This window comes from Notolepis coatsorum, assembly GCF_963971535.1.
Source record: "Notolepis coatsorum genome assembly, chromosome: 10".
Classification (NCBI taxonomy): domain Eukaryota; kingdom Metazoa; phylum Chordata; class Actinopteri; order Aulopiformes; family Paralepididae; genus Notolepis; species Notolepis coatsorum.
In genome coordinates, this window is record NC_140174.1 from 90,975,622 (window position 1) to 90,996,177 (window position 20,556).

The 20,556-nt window shown below is 46.7% G+C and overlaps 1 protein-coding gene across 1 annotated transcript in view; it reads left to right on the forward strand.

The window, feature by feature from the left end:
* Nucleotides 1–20,556, forward strand: part of adgra2 (adhesion G protein-coupled receptor A2) — a 174,763-nt gene that overhangs the window by 134,803 nt on the left and 19,404 nt on the right. The window contains exons 8-11 of the mRNA XM_084322572.1: nt 9,316–9,480; nt 10,044–10,242; nt 11,762–11,911; nt 12,045–12,206. Of these exons, the coding sequence (XP_084178698.1) occupies nt 9,316–9,480; nt 10,044–10,242; nt 11,762–11,911; nt 12,045–12,206 (676 nt within the window). The remainder of the gene's footprint in view (nt 1–9,315; nt 9,481–10,043; nt 10,243–11,761; nt 11,912–12,044; nt 12,207–20,556) is intronic.

The following is a 20,556-nucleotide window of genomic DNA, read 5'->3' on the forward strand; positions in this document are numbered from 1 at the left end:
GGATACACATAACATTTCACATCACACACACACACACACACACACACACACACACACACACACACACACACGTTTTTCCTCCACAGCAGCTGTCTCAGTGATAATACAGATTAGACACACTCATCATCATGCATTGTGTTCCCCCATAGCAGAGGATGAGAGGACAGTGGACCGTGTGAGGAGAGAGGGCAGAGTGAGAGAGGATTTGGAAGAGGACACAGGTAGGGAAAATGTGTGAATCAGTCATTTATATCACAATATTTAATGAGTGGATACACATTTCACAGAAGACACACAGTCACTCATGTTTTTCCCTCCACAGCAGCTGTCAAGACACACAATCATGTTTTTGTTGTTGTTTGTTTTGTCCCTATACAGCAGAGGATGAGGGGGCAGTGGAGCGTGTGAGGAGAGAGGGCGGAGAGAGAGAGGAGTTAGAAGCGGACACAGGTAGGGTGAAGGTGTTAATCAGGAATTGTTATTACATGTATGAGTCTTAATGAGTGGATAGACACATGTCATTCACAGCAGCAGTCACAATGGAAGATTGACAGATGCACGGGTGTGCACACATGCACACACACTAATCTTTGTTGTTTTTGTTGTTGTTGTTAAAGATTCCCACAATGGTTCAGAGCATGAGAAAGTTGGTGGAAGAAAGCAGAGAAATCCAGGTAATTGGAAGTCATCTGTGCAGAAAAGGAGAAGAATGAGGGGACAGAGAGACCAGGAGGAAGTAACCAAGATCGGTGTTGAGGACGGCACCACCGTTTTTCATTATTATTATTCTCTTGGTCATTCTTGTTCTTATTTAATTTATTTAATTTGTTCTTATGGCTGTGACTTATAGTCTGTTTAGACAGGGTTCAGACTGGGTTGGTGGTTAGGGGCCTTCAGATGGCCCACATCTCCAAGAGAAAGGCTAAACAGTTAGCAAGGTATTGCTCTATATCTGCTATTATTGGTAGCCGCTCTATTTGGAGACAGCGTTGCTTTTTGTACCCATAGAGTAGATATAGTTTTACGGAAATGCTATTGTATCTGTTTTTGAAACATCATCTGTGTCAATATTGTATTATACAAACTGTACGATTTTTCACCGTAAAGTCACAATAAATTACTGGCAATATTTTGCACGACTTTTACAGTAAGGTTTACAACTATTTACTGTGAATGGCTTCACAGCAATGTGTTGTAATTTCACAGCACTGGTAGTACAATACATTGTTGTAATTTCACGACTTCAAATTGTAAGAAATTACTGTGATATCACATTATTTTGTTGTATATTACAACAATTTACTGTGACTTCACAACTTCAAATTGTAAGACATTACTGTGATATCACATTATTTTGTTGTATTGTGTACGATGAATGCTGCACAGCAGTAACAAACATAATTGAATAACTCCCAATGAGCTAATTGCACTGTTAGTGTTTATGTCCTTAATGTACTCTGTATTTATGTGGACATAAATAAAGCATCTAAAATGTGTGTGTGTGTAGGTGTGTGTGTGTGTGTGTGCGTGCATGGTACCCCTGGAGTGTTGGTTCCCCTATTTTTAATTGCCCATAATGCAGGCTTGGTTGTTATTGTTATTGGTTGTTTATTGTTAATGCAGGCTTGGTTGTATTGTAGCCTGTGGTTTTTAGATCTTTATTGTCCCAATTGTTTAAGTAATAAATGTGTCTGAAATCAAAATCTATTTGTGTGTGTGTGTGGGGGGGGGGGGGGGGGTACCCCTGGAGTGTTGGTTCCCCCTTTTTTTTTTTTTTGCCCATATTGTTAATGTGGGAGTCGTTGTATTATAGCTTACAATACTAAATGTGTGTGTTGGTGACAGGTATAGACAAGACGGGTTGTTATGGTCACGTCATTCACAAATGGGTCACGTGGTGTAGTAGTATGAGTAAAAGTCAGCTGTTCACCGGCGGGTTTCAGGTATTGAAATGATGAGGGAGTGAACGGGGAAGTCATACTTTGCTGACCGCACGTTACACAATATTAAATCAAGCTGTGATTTGCTTTTAATGACGTTATTATATCAACTGCTTTTAATCGCAATAAAGTAACCAAATGCAGTATCCTGGAGCAGTGATTTCATGACAATCGGCGCATCTGGCAGGTAGAATTATTTCCCCGGATTAGTCTCTCGTGACTCCATAAATGTTTGGATAGTCGCCATACATTTGTCAGCAAACAGTGACACTGAACGAAGGATTGGAGCCACGAAAGGTCCCGACAAGTCAGACATTATTGGACGCGGAACTATGGAATGATCGCACGCACGCACACAGGCACAAAGGACCAGACCGAGCCAGTGCCTATCAACGGATTTGCGGTACTGTAACCCGACCCGTTGCGTTCTGCTGTGGACCCATGTTTGGTTTGTTGGTTCGCTGAGTGGAAACTGTTATTATGCTGAACACGCTGTGGATGTGTGTGTGCGGCCCGTCGGGCCAAGCTTGTATCATGTGTGTGTCAACAAACAATTAACGTGTGCTGCACTGCACTGCTCTCTTGCTGTGGCTGATATATGTGGCAGGCTTTGCAAATGCATTGAATATTGGAATTGGATTCTCATGGTGATAACTTTCTTGTGCATTCAAAATGAGTGGTTCAAATGTTGGGAAACAAGACAAAGAAAAGAGAAAAATAACTCTCACTGCAAAAGCTCTGGCAAATAAAGTCGAATCACTCCAAAAGAAACGCAAAGGGAAAGTGGAGGAAATAAAACATCTGATAACCTCTGTCAAAGAGCTCATGAAAAATGAGCAAAATGTTGCACTGGTTAAAGCACAACTTGACGTTTTGATGCAAGTGTCTGACAATTCTAATGAACTACATAACTATTTGATGCCTCTTATTCCACACGATGAACAAGAACAACAAAATGACTGGTTCTCAAAGGTCAATAAACATAAAGATGGATTCATTGAAGATGTTAATGCCTGGTTTTCAGTAACCAGAGGAAACAAACCTCAGTTAGAGGCTCATAACAGGCCTACTGAAATGCAGCAGCATGAGGTTGCAGAGGAGGAAAATGGAGAACATGGGAGTGTGGGAAATGTGGAAGTGACTGGGCCTCAGTCGCACAGTATTCATTATGCTCAAGAGGATGTTCAACCAGAGGACAGCATATCCAACCATAGTAGCAATAATTATGGTTCAAGATCTATTAGATCAAAGGTTTCCTCAAATGCATCTACACGTCTCAGAGCCGAGGCCGACATGGCCGCCTTAATGTCTCGGCAAAAGTTGCTTGAACAAAAACATGCTCTTGAAGACCAGGAAGCTCACATAAAGAAACAAAAGGAACAACTTCAGCTTGAAGCGGACATAGCTGCATCGGCAGCAAGGCTGAATGTTCTGAGAACCTCTGGGTCAGGGGTGTGGAGTGCCGCTTCTTGTAAATTGGATGGAATGGAATCCTACTTTGAAAAGGGCCTCAACATTAATGCAGAGGCATTTATACCACACAAGGATGGAAGAGGACAACCTGCATATGTTGGAGGCACACGGCCAAAGCAAAGACAATCTGATGGAGCCAAATACCTCCAGAAGCCCTCATCACTCACACAGACCCAGACTATGATCTCAAACGCTACAGAGCACTCAGCACTCACACAGAGACAGAGCACGGTCCCAAAGTCTACAGGGCCTCCATTGTCTTTGTATAGAGACATACAATCTGTTTCCAGGAACAACAGCAGTGAACAGAACAACATGATGTCTATTATGCAAAAACAAAACGACATCACTTCCATGTTGGTGCATCAGCAATGCATTGCTTCACTGCTTCACTGATGATTAACGGGGCTACCGTGGACAGGGTGAGCAGCTTTAAGTACCTGGGGGTCCACATCTCAGAGGATCTGACATGGTCAACACACATAGACACAGTAGTAAAGAAGGCGAAACAGCGCCTCTACCACCTGAGACAGTTAAGGAAGTTCAGAGTATCGGGGAAGATACTCCAGTCCTTCTACTCAGGAGCTGTAGAGAGCATCTTGACCGGAAACATCACTGCCTGGTATGGAAACAGCACGGCACAAGACAAGAAGGCCCTACAGAGAGTGGTGCGCTCAGCCGAGCGTACCACGGGTATTGCACTACCTCCCCTGCAGGTTCTATACAACAAGAGGTGCAAATCCAGAGCCTGCAGGATAATGAAAGACCCTCACCGCCCCAATAACAGCCTGTTCCAGCTGCTGAGGTCAGGCAGACGCCTGCGAACCCCAGCTACTAGGACAGAGCGGCTTAGGCTCAGCTTCTTCCCCCAGGCCATCAGAGTCCTGAACAATGAACATTGAGTACCACTGTAACACTTTAGCATGAGCGGGCACACACTCAGGCCGCACGCACCCTCACTTATTGCCAAAAGGAAAGACCACTTTAAATTAGTATTAGCAACAGTAACAGTGTATTGCACTACTATTACTACTACTGTTAACTGTCAACTGTTACCCGTCATTGCACAAATTTATTGTTACCTACTACCTGTTATTGCACAATTTTATTGCACACATTTTTTGTATTGGATTCTATTATATGTTATATGTTGTACCAATTGCACATCGTTGCGGGCAAGACCACCCGCATTTCATTGTATATCCGTATGCCATGACAAATAAAACTCTTGACTTGACTTGCCTAAAAGAGACATCCAACCATTTGCAGGTGACCCTCTGCAGTACCATGGCTTTATGCAGTCCTTTGAACAGACAGAAAGGAGGACTGACAATGCTGTTGATTGCCTGCACTATTTGGAGCAATACACCAGGGGGCAGCCTAAACAACTAGTCAGAAGTTGTCAACATATGACTGATGGCACTGGATATGCTACGGCGAAGGCTTTACTCCAGGAACACATTGGAAATGAGCACGTCATAGCATCCGCTTACATGGACAAAATCTTTGCATGGCCATTAAGTCGGAGGATGGGAAAGCCTTACAAGCATATAGCCTATTCTTGCGTGGATGCTGCAATGCCATGAAAGACGTGCATAACCTATGTGACCTAAACACATCTGCAAACATGCTTGCTGTTATCAAGAAGTTGCCCTACAAGCTGAGGGACAAGTGGCGAACGGAAGCATGTAACATCCAGGAAAGACATCGCAAACGTGCTATGTTTACCGATATTGTGACTTTTATTGAGCGGGAAGCGAGAATCGCTACAGACCCTGTATTTGGAGACATACAAGACGCTCCAATGACGGGGGCTTTCAAGGAAAGTGGCAGAGCTAGACCTGTGCCTCGTCTTCAGGCTAGAGGGAGTAGTTTTGCCACAACGTATTCCCAGATTGAAAGAGATGCTCATTGGGAAAACAGAATTAAGGATGGATATGAGGAGGCTTGTCTTTTCTGCAAAGGGGGTGGACACACACTGGAGTCGTGTACTCTATTGGAGAGGAGAGCTCACAGCGAGAAGATGGAGTTCCTGAAGGAGAATGGAGTTTGCTTTCGATGCTTGTGCACTGGGCACATCAGCAGAGAGTGCAGGGAACGTCTGTTTTGCAGGACATGTGGCTCACGACACCCCAGCTTGCTTCACATCCACTCTATGGAGAATGGAGATGCAGAGAAAGGAAGGAGCAACTCTGACAGAGCAGTGGACAGAACTCTAGTCGAAATCCATACCGGTGGCCTTACTGGGGCCGGTGATCAAGATTGCAAGCTTGCCATCGTACCAGTTAAAGTTAAATCCAGCAAAGGTCAAAGGTCAGTGGACACCTACGCCTTTCTAGACCCAGGGAGTTCAGCGTCCTTCTGCACAATGGGTCTGATGGCTAAACTGGGACTATCTGGGAGGAAAACAAGGATCCTTTTACGTACTATGGGCCAAGAAAAGGTGGTTGACAGTTGCATTACATCTGACTTGGAAGTCGCTGGATTGGACAGTGACAGATACTGTGAAATACCAAAAATCTTTGCACAACATCAAATGCCTGTCAATCGAAGTAACATCCCACAATGGCAAGATCTGGAAAAATGGCCTCATCTGAAGCATGTCTATCTGCCACAGATAGATGCAGACGTTGAGATGTTGATTGGTCTGAACGTTCCCAGAGCCTTAGAACCACTGGAAGTCATCCGAAGTGTGGATGGAGGGCCATATGCAGTCAATACGATGCTTGGATGGACTGTAAATGGACCAGTTGGAGGAGACGACAGTGTCATTGCAGCGTTCGGAGCTAGTTCTGAAAGCTCGAGCAGCATCAATAAGAAGAGGAAGTATAAACGTAAAGCTCATCAGAAGGTGATCGACGAGGCCAAGCAGGAGTTGAAGACACAGAGAGGAGAGAACACATGGCTCCTCCCAGAGCTCGACCAACGTCTTCATCAGATACAGCAGGAGACCATCTTCAAGACCAAGAAGAGGAAAAGGTCAAAAAAGATCAAAAAGGAGAAGAAGAGACAAGAGGAGGAGAAAGCCAAGGCAGAGGCCATCCAACAGGCTGGTCTGCATAAGCTGGAATTGAACTCATACTGGAAAGATGGAGGGAGTAGTCTTCCCCCAGTGCATAAGACTGGTACTGCAGCACATAAAGCCTCAGTAGAGAATGATGGAGGTGTTGGTTGGTTGAGGAAGAGTTTGAAGAGGATGAAGGAGCAGGCGGAGAGAGAAAAACGCAGCCTCAGTGACGTGGTGTCTCAGAGATATGGATCTATGGAGAAGTTTCAGAATCAACTTGCAGAAGCTGAGAGAGCAGCACATGGAGAAAGGAAGAAAGGAGGAGAAAGAGAGGAGAGGATGGCAAGAGGAGGAGGAAGAGAGGACAGAGAGAAGAGGATGGAGGAGGAGAGGAGAGGAGGATGGGATGGAGAGAAGAGGATGAGGAGGGACTCCATACAGTACTCGACGAAGTGGAATCAATTCTCAACAGTAGACATCTCACATACCTGCCACAATTACAGGAACGACAGAACAAAGATCAAGCGGAACTTCATCCCCGGTGACATAGTGCTCAATAATGGACGATTCCGCACCACGGAATTCCTGGATCATTGGGAGGATTACAGAGACGATGCCAGACAAGATTGGACTTGTGCGACAGGTCTGGATTAAGACGCGGACCTGCAGCTTTCTCTATAGACCTGTGACAAAGATTTGCCTTCTTCAGGAGTCGACAGTCATTTTGACTTTTTCGTGACTTTGACGTTTGAATTGACTTGACTTTGGGGGGGGGGGGGGGGGTTCGAGCCCAGCTCTCCACATTGCTTTCAGTTTGGCTGGTCGTTCGTACTAATACATTTGGCAGTATTAGGGGGTGGGAAACTGATGGGTGGGGATCGGACGTTGTGGACAGCGACTCCTACAGGTCGGTTGGTGCGCCTGCGCAGTAGAATCAGGAAGCGACGGGGGCGGCGTCCCTCCAAAGCACAGACCCCTGACGCTGAAAGATCGCGCTGTGCAGGTGAAAAGATGCGACGGCTGCTACCTTGAGTACCGGAGGGGACTCGTGCAATGTATGGCTTACACGTCCACATTACAGCCGGCTTGTGGGAGGCATGAAACAGCGTTCGAGATAGGGGAGGGTTGAATTGGACGATACGAAATTGGGATGGGAGACAAATAGAAAAAATTGGAGAAAAAGTGGATCAAAAAATAATAATAATTACTATTCAGTTGTCAGTAGGTAGCAGTATTGAGCTAGAAACTGGCACCTTTAGTGCAATTCAACTCAGACTACATGGAAGGACTTTTACTACATCTCCCGCGACTAAGTGGGGGATGACGTCGCTTAAAAGTGAAAGTAAAATGTTTTGCATCAGAACACGACTCAGGCCCTGTTTAGACGGAAACGCTAGCAGGTGAATCCGCAAAAAGAAATCGGATGTGCCTTTTGTTTATACGGCAACAGCGTTTTTACGGGGAGAAACCGCAAAAAAGTGAGACCACCTTTCTGGGTGGAATTCCTAGAAACGATAAACCTTTGCGCTATCATCTAAACTGTCAAACCGCATAAAACTATGACGAAAGGGTTCTCAAGGCTCTCGTCGCGCGTACTGCTTACATCACAGGCATGCGCCAGTAGCCTAGAAGCATAAATAAAGCATGTCTGATTCTATCCATGGCGATCACCTGAAGGCTACATTGGCAGTACTTTTAAATACACAAGAATCTGTCCCGCGGCTATCGCAACTATTAGTGACTGGAGCCACTGTCTGTGAGTAACTCTGCTTTGGTCCAATCACATTCCCCCACCCACAGTCTGCGAATCAGAGGCAGAGTAGGGCGGGTCTTCACAGCACGTCATGTGACATATGCGCCAATCGTGTGACAGCGGGGCTCCGTCGTCTCGAGTCTTTACAGCCTCGTCTGCACGCAGAATTCCATCCCAAAACACTAGTCTAAACGCAACATTAAAAGTGAGACCGCAAGTCGACTTTTGCGGTTTCTGTTCAGACTCTCTCCGTCTAAACATGGCCTCAGTCTGTGCATCGGATTACCGCACTCCTACAACCTAATATAAAGTTGTTTTTCAGCAGAAAGAGTAAGTGACAGTTCCTGCTGAGTATTTGCAAATAGACACTTGGTAACATTTAGGTTTTTCTATCTGAAATTCACGTTACTGCCGTTTGAATCATTGAATAACAACCTCATAACTCCATAATTTTTTCACAACATTTGTTTTACAAAACCTCATAACTTCATTTGAACGTTATCAGAGTAAAATATTAATAATGTATTGATACCTGCAAGTAACTAACCATTTATGAAGACATTGTACCAACTATTGTGACATGGTGTTCAATTATGTTAAAACCAGGTCGTTTTTTTCATCTCCTGAAAAGTTGGGGTTTTGGAGTTATGAGGTTTTCACCCGCCGGCAGCGCACTGTTGACCACTAGGAGCTGCCCAGTACAACCGCAGCCTGACACTGGTTGGCCACTGAGCAACTCCACTGGAGCGGTTGGGAGTGCCTTGCTCAAGGGCACTTCAGCGGTTGGGGGACGGGAGAGAGTTATTCATTCACTTCCACCCACCCAGATTTTTCCTGATGGTCCCGGGGAATCGAACCGGCGACCTTCCCGCTCACACAAACCCGCCTCTCTGTCCTTAGTTTAGGCTACCGCTTAGAAAACAAAAATGTTTGCAATGCGGAAAACGTCCGTAGATTGCGTTTGAGCCTGTTTTTGACGCACCGTGGCCAGGTGGCTGCGTGTTACATACCGCCTGATCTTCCAGTTCAACATTTAAATGTTGTATTGATTAACTACCCATGGTTGTATTCTGCTCAGACCCCGTGATGTTATGTGAGCGATGGTGGAAAGTGATTTGCTCCACTATCTCCTCTCTATGCAGTGAGCTCATCCTGTTCAACGTGCATGTGGAAGCCAGTGGAGAGTGGGAGTGTGTGGTGACTACTGGGCGGGGCAACACCTCTCGCACTGTTGAAATAGTGGTGCTGGAGAACAGCGCCTCCTTCTGCCCAGAGGACAAAGTGGTCAATAACCGGGGAGAGTTCAGGTCAGTTCCAGTTATTTTATTACCATTATCCCCTGGGGGGGTTGGGAAGGGTACTTTCAAAATGTAATTAGTTACAGGTTACTGATTTCGTGCCTATGTTTTGTAATCATGTAATCCAATGGAATACTCAAATGCGATAATATAATCTGATTACTTTCAGTTACTTTGTGTTACTTTACCCCCCAAATCCAAAGAGTTTATTCCAATTTCTAGACTGTAATTTGAATACTATAATGATAATCATCATCATCATCATCATCATCATCATCATCATCATCATCATCATCATCATCATCATCATCATCATCATCATTTATAATCATGATCAAACATTATGTATATATGTGTGTAAAATAAGGTTTGTCTGTAATCTCAAATTCTAAATGCCCTTTTTTTCTTTTCTTACATATCTGGGTAATCATCAAGTATCTGTAATCTGATAACTATGTTGTTTCAGTAACTTTAATGGATTATTAACTGTAATCCAACCACATGTATTCCAATACTACCCAACCCACATCATCCCATCATGCAAAGATCCCCTTCATATGGTTCCTCACCAGGTGGCCAAGGACCCTGGCTGGCATCACCTCTCACCAGTACTGCCTGCAGCTGCGCTACCCCTCCCTGTCCATAGAGGGAGGTATGGAGCAGAAGAAAGCCTCCCGTTACTGTGACCGCTCGGGGAAATGGGCAGAAGGAAACTACACAAACTGTCACTATACCAACGGCATCACCCGCGTGCTACATACCTTCATCCTGGTCAGTAGTGCTGGCAAGCCGAGGCTTAAAGGAACATGTGGACATTATGGGAAATGCGCTTATGTCTTCTCCAGAGTCAGACAAGAAGATGGATACCAATTTCCTCTCTGTGTGTTCAATGGAAAGCTATCCAGCTGCAAGTTAGCTTAGATTAGCACAAATGAATGGAAGCGGATACGGTTTAAGCTAGGCTAGTGGTCCGTATCCACTTCCTTTCATTTGTGCTAAGCTAGGCTAGCCGGATAGCTCTCTACTGAGCATACAGAGAGGAAATTGGTATCTTATCTTCTTGTCTGACTCTGGAGAAGACGGTAAGCACATTTCCCATAATGTTGGTGTGTTCCTTTAAGGATAATAAAAAAAACTGAATGTTTTGTTGTTGAACAAGTTACATTGGTTCCCGTATGTACCACTACGTTTTGCTAGCTTCACATCACAGCCGAAATGTGGAGAAGTTGGTCCATTTCAAAAACTTCGGGGTTAACTGTTTGACAAATAAGTGGCGGCATTTTATGTTTGGGTAAAATAAAATGCTTCTGAGTAAGAATTGTAAGAATCAAATTACATGACGTACCATCGCCCGGGAGATCGAAAGTAAATTTCAGTCTATGTTAATTTCCTGGGCTGTGATATGAAGCTAGCAAAGTGTAGCGGTACATAATAATACAGCCGGGAAGCAGCAAGAGCACTGCATCACCAGAAAACAACAAATCAAACTGCTCTATTCATAGTATTCCATCCCAGACATCTTAGTAGGCAAACAACAGGTGATTTTCATCAAACGACAACCTTGGCCTCCGAGTTGTGACATTGGAACATATTGGTAAGCGTGATGCGTCATGAGAATACTATGAATAAGAGCTAGCAACAGGGGCGGCTACATGGTGCAGTGGGCAAGGCGCTCACCACGAATACTGGAGACGCTGGGTTCGCCTGTTCGAGCCCAGCGCTCCACATTGCTTTCAGTTTAGCTGGTCGTCCGTACTAATACACATTGGCAGTATTAGGGGGTGGGAAACTGATGGGTGGGGATCGGGCGTTGTGGACAGCGACTCCTACAGGTCGGTTGGTGCGCCTGTGCAGTAGAATCAGGAAGCGATGGTGGCGGCGCCCCTCCAAAGCGCAGACCCCTGACGCTGAAAGATCGCGCCGCGCAGGTGAAAAGATGCGACTGCTGTTACCTCGAGTATCGGAGGGGACTCGTGCTATGTATGACTTAGTCCACATTGCAGCCGGCTTGTGGGAGGCAAGAAACAGCGTTCGAGACAGGGGAGGGTTGAATTGGATGATATGAAAATTGAGATGGGAGAAAAATTGAAAATGGGAGAAAAAGTGAAAAAAAAAAAAAAAAAAAAAAAAAGCTAGCAACAGGGTGGAAAGGAACCCAACCTGATGTCAACCTGAGCATGACATAAGAGCAAAATGGCCGCCGGTCAATTATTTTGTGGTTCAGGTTTTAATCTATTCTAGACTAAGTGTATTTACTCCTTACCCCCCCCCCCCCCTTCCTGTATTCCAGAGGCCCATCAACGCATCTAATGCCGTCACCGTGGCACATCAGGTGCGCTCATACACCCTGGAGGCAGCGGGCTTTACCGACTCAGTGGATGTGCTGTATGTAGCCCAGATGATGGAGAGGTTCATGGAGTATGTCAAGCAGCTTCGAGAGGTAAGAAACATCTTACAATTTGCACAGTAATCATCTATTTCATTCATATGAATATGATTTTCAAAGATGTATTGTCATCGTCAGTGTGTTTTCTCACATATTTGATTGCACTCTATCCGTGTGTTTGTGGCAGCTGTCAGAGGTGCTGGTGGAGATGGGCAGTAATCTGATGCAGGTAGATGACCAGATCCTGGCTCATGCCCAGAGAGAGAAGAAAGCCTGCAGCTCCATAGTCCACTCTCTGGAGACGCTGGCCTGGCCTCAGCTTCATAGCCATGCCCAAGACCTCTCCATGGTACGGGCCTTCAAACCACTGGTTCCGTTCATGTCTGGAGCTTCATAAACCTCCATCACTTCCATAGAAAATGAATAACCTATTACTTTAGGGACCACAGATGTTTATTAACTCATTCCCTGCCAACGATGAGTATACTGTTAGATTCTGATGGTTCAGCCAGTATCACTTCTTCATCTGTTTGGCTTGTGTTATCACCTCTGCATCGTTGTCGTCGTGTAGTGTCTGCGTTGTGTTTATTTCCCTCTGTCTTGTCATACTGGCTGTGCAATCTTTGTCATTCCCCTTTAATGCAACTCCGTAACCATAAGTATTCACCACCTTCGTAAGAATTCGACACTTGACAGCGTAATACCTTTCTCTGAGAAACGTTGTTTATTCCATAAACAAAACCTCATAATCAGATGGGAATTAATTCGTATCGTCCTTGAAAAGTCTATTCTAATGATCTCTCGGTTGTTATCGCGGCCTGGTGGTTATTCCAAAAGCCTGTCGTCGTGGCACTTCTCTAGTGCTGCCCCCCCCCCCCCCCCCCCCCCTCTCTGTGATGGGAGGAGGGAGCCGTCTCAAAGTCTCTGATGGTTCCTCTTCTGTGTGGTTTGTTTCTCAATCTGACTTACACCCGGAAGAAACGCTAGGTTATGACTATAACCAAGTTCTGTTAGTTAGAGGTGACGCTTGGCATCACACTGCACTATCTCGCGTACGTGCACGCGTACTGAATAAATTCCACAAATGTACCTCTAATACCAGTATTAGTCTGACCACACCCCTCATCAGCTTACCTTCATAAGCAGGTGTGTGGTCACCTGCTCTCCTCCTTCCCAAGCTTTCACCACAAGGTGAGGTCAAGGGCTGCAGCGGCCGTCTGATGCCAAGCGTCACCTCTAACTAACAGAACTTGGTTATAGTCATAACCTAGCGTTCTGTGCCGTTAGAGGCTCTGCTTGGCATCACACTGCACAATGGGAGGCCAAGCGGAGCCGCTGGCTGACAAATACACCCCGCTGACAGCCCCCCAAAACCATCAGAACAGGGAGGGCCGAGCCCCCCCGACCCCCCCTAATGGAGGGTATCCCCCCTATTAGGGGCTTCACGGGAAGGCGACGGACCCGACCGTGCGAAGAGGCACTCAAGCAACTCAACGCACAGGGTGAGCAGACCGTGGCTTGACCCCACGACTACACACACGCACAACCCGCATGCCACCCGGGAACGAACGGAGGAACAACCTCGTTACCGCCCCCAGAATCACGGGGTCAAGGGCAAACCCAACCCCGTGGCAAGGCCGTAGCAGCGGAGCGCGAAGGAAGACCCAGACCCACCAAAAGGACTGGACTCCCTGGAATGGGGGCCCGGAGAAGTCCATGATGCCAGCATCAAGACCCCACCAGGTGGGCACGTAGTGCCCCGCCCCCCACATCGCCAGCGTATTCGGACAAAGGCCCCCCAGTTACTGCACCTGGTAATCCCAGGCGGTATCCCAACCAAGTACTAACCAGGCCAGAACCTGCTTAGCTACCGAGATCGGACGAGATCGGGCGTGTTCAGGTCGGTATGGCCGTAAGCCGAGCGGGCCCCGTCCCCCCAATAGTACACCGCCTGGCACACTGACCCTGCAGAACAGGCAGTCAGCATGGCCGTAAGCACACAAAAAAAGAAAAAAAAAAAAAAAAAGTTAACCAACGGAAGCAGGCAGCGCACCGGGGAAAAACCAGGCAACAGGCTGTTAACCCTAGCCTGGAGACTGCGGACGAGACAGGCGCCAGAGGGGACAGCTGAACACAGCTGCCCCGGCGGAAGGGGCGTATGCTGGCGTTGTTGCATGACCAAGCCTCCATTTAAAAACCCCCACCCAGAGGGGTCGAGGCAGAGAAGGCTGACACGATTGGCAGACGTCATGAACGTGCAGGGGATGAATGAATGAATGAAAACTTTATTTAACAGATTGCAGAATGGGTACAATACAGTACGGCTCAATACATACAATTGTTAAGGGGATGCAGACCTGAGAAAGACGTTTGTCTTGTTTCCATCAGGGTCCCCCATTTTCAATTCATATAGACATATATGACATACATGACATACAGATAGTCAGTACTGCTACATCTATACATTTATGACATACCAGATTTGCAAATACAGTACTGTTTGTGATACAGAAGGAGTCAAGAAAAGGGAGTATATACATTTGACGTAGAAACTGTACATTGGAGGAGGTTGGGTGGGGGGGGTTGGGTACATTGGGATATTGACAACCATACTGGGTAATTTACATTGGAGGTGGTTGGGGGGGGGGGGGGGGGGCGGGGGGCACACTGTATAAACAAGTAACACTGTACATTGAGGGGGGGGGGGGAGGAGACACTGTACAAACAAACACAATTGTACATTGAACTATTGACAAAACCATACTAGGTAAATGACTGTACATTGGAGGGGGTTGGGTTAGGATATTTACAGGGGCCAGTGTTGAATTGCAGTCTCCCGTAGGTGTCCCTTGAGAGAGGTTTTGAAAGTGGGTAGTGATCCACATTCCTTTACAGCTTTGGGTAGGGCGTTCCACATTGATGTGGCATAATTGCGAAACGTGTTTAGTCCCTTATTTGAGCCGAATCTGGGTTTAACATGATTTGTGGAGCTCCCTCTGGTGTTGTGATCGTGGTATTCACTGACCTTTGGGAAGTATTTTGACATGTACATGGGTACCTTGGTCGTGTAGTGTATCTTGTAGACCAGGCCCATTGCAAGTTGTTGTACTCTGTCGTCTACTCTAAGCCATCCTAGGTTGTCAAAGTGGGCAGGGGTGAGGTGGGTTCTAGGAGTAAGGTCAAGCAGTAGTCTGACCAGTTTGTTTTGAGATGTTTGTAATTTTGTTTTTAGCGCCTTTGAGGTGCTTTGGTACCATGAGGTGCAAGCATAGTCGTAGTACCCCTGAATGAGTGCTCCTGCCAGAGTCTTCAGGGTGTTCTTGTTTACCAGAGAGGAGATCCGGTACAAGAATCGAGTTCGTTGGTTGACTTTTTTTATTACATTGGATGCCATTTTGTCACAGGAGAGATTAGCCTCTAGGATGGAACCCAGGTAGGTAATTTCATCTTTCCTTGTGACAATATTGTCACCCACTGTAACTGAGAAGCCGTCGGTCTTGCTGAGTTTGTTATTTGAACCGAAGAGAATGGACTCTGTTTTGCCCATGTGTAATGATAGTTTGTTATCAGCGAGCCATATGCAGATTCTGCCTAGTTCCGAGCTGAGGGTTTTTTCCACCTGTAACTTGTTCTTGTCAGAGACCAGCAGGGCTGAGTCGTCCGCAAACAGGAACAAGTTGCAGTCACAAGCTGACGACATGTCATTTGCATAAATTAGGAACAGTAGCGGTCCTAGTATGCTTCCTTGTGGAACACCACAGCTCACTGTGAGGGGGGGGGATAGGGTACCGTTTACCTCCACCATCTGTTCCCTCCCCTCAAGGTAGGATTGCATCCAGCTCACTGATAGACTATCAAAACCAATTGCTTTTAGCTTGTCAATCAGAATGGAGTGATTGACCGTGTCAAAGGCCTTTTGTAGGTCCAGCATGACCATGCCGCAGTATTTGCCTGCGTCCACCTCTTGTTTGATGTGGTCATTCAAATAGAGAAGGCATGTGTCAGTGGAGTGGGATGTTCTGAAGCCAGATTGGAATTCGTAGATTAGATTTTTTTCCGCTAGGTACTTTTCGACCTGTTCGTAGACTATTTTTTCCATGACTTTCGAGATGGAGGTGAGAATAGAAACAGGGCGGTAGTTGCCTGGGTCTAATTTGCTGCCCTTTTTGTGCAGAGGGGTCACCCTCGCAATTTTGAAGTCCTTGGGGACGTGTCCCTGTTTTATGGAGAGGTTTATTATGTGTGTGATGATTGGTGTGATGGCGGCTGCTGAGTCTCTGAGGAATTTGGAGGGGATGTTGTCATGGCCAGTGGCCTTGTTAGGTTGGAGGGCGCTCAGTTTATTGAGTACCTCATCTGTTGTTACCATTTCCAGCTTGAAGTCGTCCTTGCGGACCCCTAGGTTTTTGTAGTAAGCTACTATGTGTTCTACCCCATAAAGCCCTGAGTGGGAGGGTAGTTTGTTTACCAGTGTTGTGGCTATGTTTGTGAAGAAAATGTTTAAGTAATTGGCTACATCCAGCTTGTCTGTGATGAGCGTGTTGTCCGTTTTTATGTTTATGTTTGAGAATCTGGTTTTAAGTTTTTTACTGCATCCTAGTTGATTATTGAGTAATTTCCAAAGTTCACGTGGTTTGTTTTTGTTTTCCTCAGTTTTGTCATTGATGAAATTCTTTTTTGCAGTTTTGATCATGGAGTTTACGTCGTTTCTTAGTCTGTTTCTTTCTAGTTTGAGTTCAGTCACATGGGCTTGGAGTTCACTGCTCGTGCTTTTAGTAAGCTTTGACTGACTTTTACGAAACTCCGAGCATTTTTTGTCTCTGGTTTTCATAGCGGCCAGTATTTCGGAGTGCATCCACGGCTCAGCGCGATTTTTTACCCTGGTGGTTCTTAGGGGGGCCATGTCGTTTAGTATTGCTGAGAATTTGGTTTTGAAACCAAGCCATGTTTCGTCAACCAGTGTACCATTGAGTTCATCTGACCAGTCCAGACTCTCCAGTTCAAGGTTGAAGGCCTCGCTAGAGTAGGTTTTGAGGTCTCTAGATGTGACTGTTTTGTGGCAGCCAGCCTTTTGTTTTAGTTTTTTTCGGGTACAGAATATCATATAATGATTACTTAACCCACATGCTATAACCCCTTTATTTGAGATCTTGGACTTGTCGGAGGTCAGAATGAGGTCAATGGTAGTCTGAGTTGATTCACATACACGTGTGGGTTGGGTGATTAGCTGGCTGAGGCCATGCAGATCACAAAACCTACTGAAGGCCTTGAAGACGGGTGCATCTTTTCGTTGCATATCCGTGTTCCAGTCTCCAATAAGAATTTTGTCTACATCCTCAACTCCAGCTAAACACCCATCCAGTGTATCATAAAAGCCACTATGATCTGGCGGCCTGTAGACTGTGCCAACCAGTAGGGATTTCGCCCTTTCGAATAGGATTTCCACCCATACAGTTTCAATTGATTTATGATTCAGGTCATTTCTGTTGATGAATTTGGTGTCCTTGTGTATGTACATACAGACACCACCTCCATGTTTGTTCCTATCATTCCTGATTATTGAGTAGTTCTCAATCTCTATCTCTGGATCTTTTACAGAATCGTCGAGCTTAGTTTCTGAGAAGCACAGTATGTTTGCCTTACCATTTATGAATATTTGTTTGATTTCATCCAATTTGTTTTTTAAGCTGTTAATGTTAATGTGAAAAATGTTCAGTCCATTGGCGTTGGTTATTTCATTGATGTTGGCAGGTTCGAAGTATTGTCCGTTTGTGATCTGTTCCTCTGTGTTGTTGTGGGTGGGAAGGGGGGAGGGGGGGGTCGGGTCCCGCGCCGTGCTGGAACAACAAAGAAGGGGGGAGGGGGGGGGAGGGTCCCGCGCCGTGCTGGAACAACAAAGGACTCGTTCCTGGTTGTTTTCGTTGTTAGCTCTGCTAGCTAGCCGGCTATCGGGCGTCGAGATGTTTACATCCCGCGTCGAGCTGGTCGTCATGGTTTCGACCCTCGGTTCACCTCCTCTCGTCACTGCCTCACGTGTGCTCGTCTGCTGTGGCGTCATTGGGGGAGCTTCGCCGCCCGCGCTGTGGATGTAGCCACAGGTTGCGTTGTTGATGCTGTTGGTCGCGATGGGAACCTCCATCGCTTCTTGCTGTAGTCTCTGGTTCCGTGTCATTACGGGACCAGGGTTCTGATGTATGTCACCCGACATGAGCAGATATAATAAAAACATTGATCTCTTATTACACTTGCCTGCCGGGGGTAATTTCTTTCGTTCCGGATTTGCAGTAAGTACTGCGTGGATCGCCGTGGCTCCGAAGGCTGGATGTTTCCTCTCCGTGCCCGTTAACAAGTAGAAGTCGCAATGGGACTGCTCATTTACGTTTTCGCTACCCTCCACTTCTGTCTGGAGTTGCTGCTTGAGTTGTGAATTCAGGTACAAATCCATAATCCACAGGAGGGAAAGTAGAAAATGCGCAAAGTACTTTTTTGTCGTTGCTCTGTTGCGTTGGTTACGGGAGCTACGTAAAATGCGACCGTCCATGTTGAACCCGGGAGTTGACACTGCTCCAACACACCAGGGAATCAACCACCTCGGTGTTACCCAATGCGGTGGTTGTTCCTATAACCCCTCAAGAAAAAACTCCAAAACACACCTGCGGGTATACACCGGCTATACCGCAGTACAAGTGTTTCAGTTTTCAAAAAAGGGTTAACCCAGGCCTACGGGTCGCAAACATCACTTCGGACCGGGCCTGGCGGTACGGGAAGCACAGGGTCACCAGAGGAGGTCAAAAAACCACCCCCACAGGCCCCTCTTCGCCATGCGTGAGAGAGGAGCGAAAAATAATAGAGAACCAGCCCCTAAGCACACCGTACTTGGTATTCCCAGGCGGTCTCCCAACCAAGTACTAACCAGGACCAACCTGTGTAGCGGCCGAGATCCGACGAGATCGAGCGTGTACAGAATGGCATGGCTGTAAGCCATTACGACAGTGCTGAGTAAAAACATACCCAACCAGGGTCTCCATAGCGCTTAACCCTGTGACACCCAGACCGACCTGGCATTTTTCCCCCTGAAAAAAGCCCAAGTCCCTCAGGGTACCAGAACAGCAGATCTGCATCCCCGGCGGACAACGGGTTCAACTGACCTGGACCAGCGTGACCAGAACCAGTCCCGTGCCCTAACCACGCCGACATGCCTACTCCAGGAGAAGGGCAGATATGCGTGTCGATCTTAACATGAAAAGAAGGCGCCACCCAGACGTTCGGGCGAACTGCGCCTGGTGGCCCACCCCAAGGGCGTGAGACCCCTCCACATATGTTCAGATCCATTCCGTCATCATCCCCCAGACATGAACGAGAATCCGTCGACAACCCACCCAGGTCATGGGATGTGGTCGTCGGAAGAGGAAAAACCCCCATCTCAGTTGCTTTATAAAAACGCTGTTTCAACCACAAGCAACCAAGGCGTGCCAGTCAATCGCCTGTTTACAGCGAGCTAGCACTATACGTGCGTCGGGACACACCCCCATCAATGAACAGGCTATTTAGACCTGTCATTGAATCCCCAAGGCGCCCAGGGGAACGACAAGAGGGGTGTGACACTCCCTAACTCCAACACTTCTGGAATAGAAAAGAAGGAAGCATCAACAGTATGTATCCCAGTCTACACAGCCGGGGTAAAAAATGTTCACATTTTTACATCCCACCACCCTCCCATAGGAAGGAGACGGGGATCCCCAGAGAGACTTCCCACGCGAGCTGTACAGATTGAAAAGAATATATTGCACCTTGAGCCATGTAAAAATGGTTTTAGGGCTCTCCGGGGAAGAGGCACTGAACCCATACACACTCAATAAACGAATTGAATCGAATACACACACAATAGAAAAGGACCCTTCTAGAGGGTCCACTCACTTTGACAATCTGAGGAGGAAGGCTCTGTACTCTGATGGAGGCTTCCTCACATGGAAGAAGGAGTCCGAACTCACAGAAGGCCTGAATAGGCGCTTGGTGAGGAGGAGCCCTGACCACCCCCCCTGAAAACAGATCCATCACATGGACCTGAACAGCACACGGAAGTCCTACCAACAGAGACGCGCACGGTGACGTACTCTATGGCGGGGGAATTCCTGCGGTGCACACGCCCAATATACCAGGCCGTGGGACCAGGAACTCCCTCCCCCCCCCCCCCCCCCCCTGTAACGTGCCGAACCGCCACGTGACGGGAACCTTGAAGGACAGGGGGTGTACCCCTGACCGACAGAAACAATGGGGAGAGGAAAGGTTACCAGTTCACCCCTTTACGACCCCACACCCATGATACGATGTAATGACAAAAAGAGAATATGACACAGTCATAGTCAACTCTATGAAGCGTTTTACAGCTCCACACAGCGCATGAGCTAACCTGCTATCTGATTTTTACTAAGGAAAAACACAGAATAGAGAGGGCTCTAAGAGCCCCGGTCCAACATACACATGTGCTTCTGTGGCCAGTCCAACCCAGTTGTAGGTCACATGACACACACAACCCATCATCACCTACAAAAAATGGCAAAAACACTCAACAGAGGAACGCAGTTTTTTTCACAATGAGAGAATACATCATTCTCGATTAGTATCGGCCACAGGCCTTGCTAAGCACACATGACAGCAACCAAACCATTTTCTTTTTTTTAGGAAAATAAGTCTCTCCA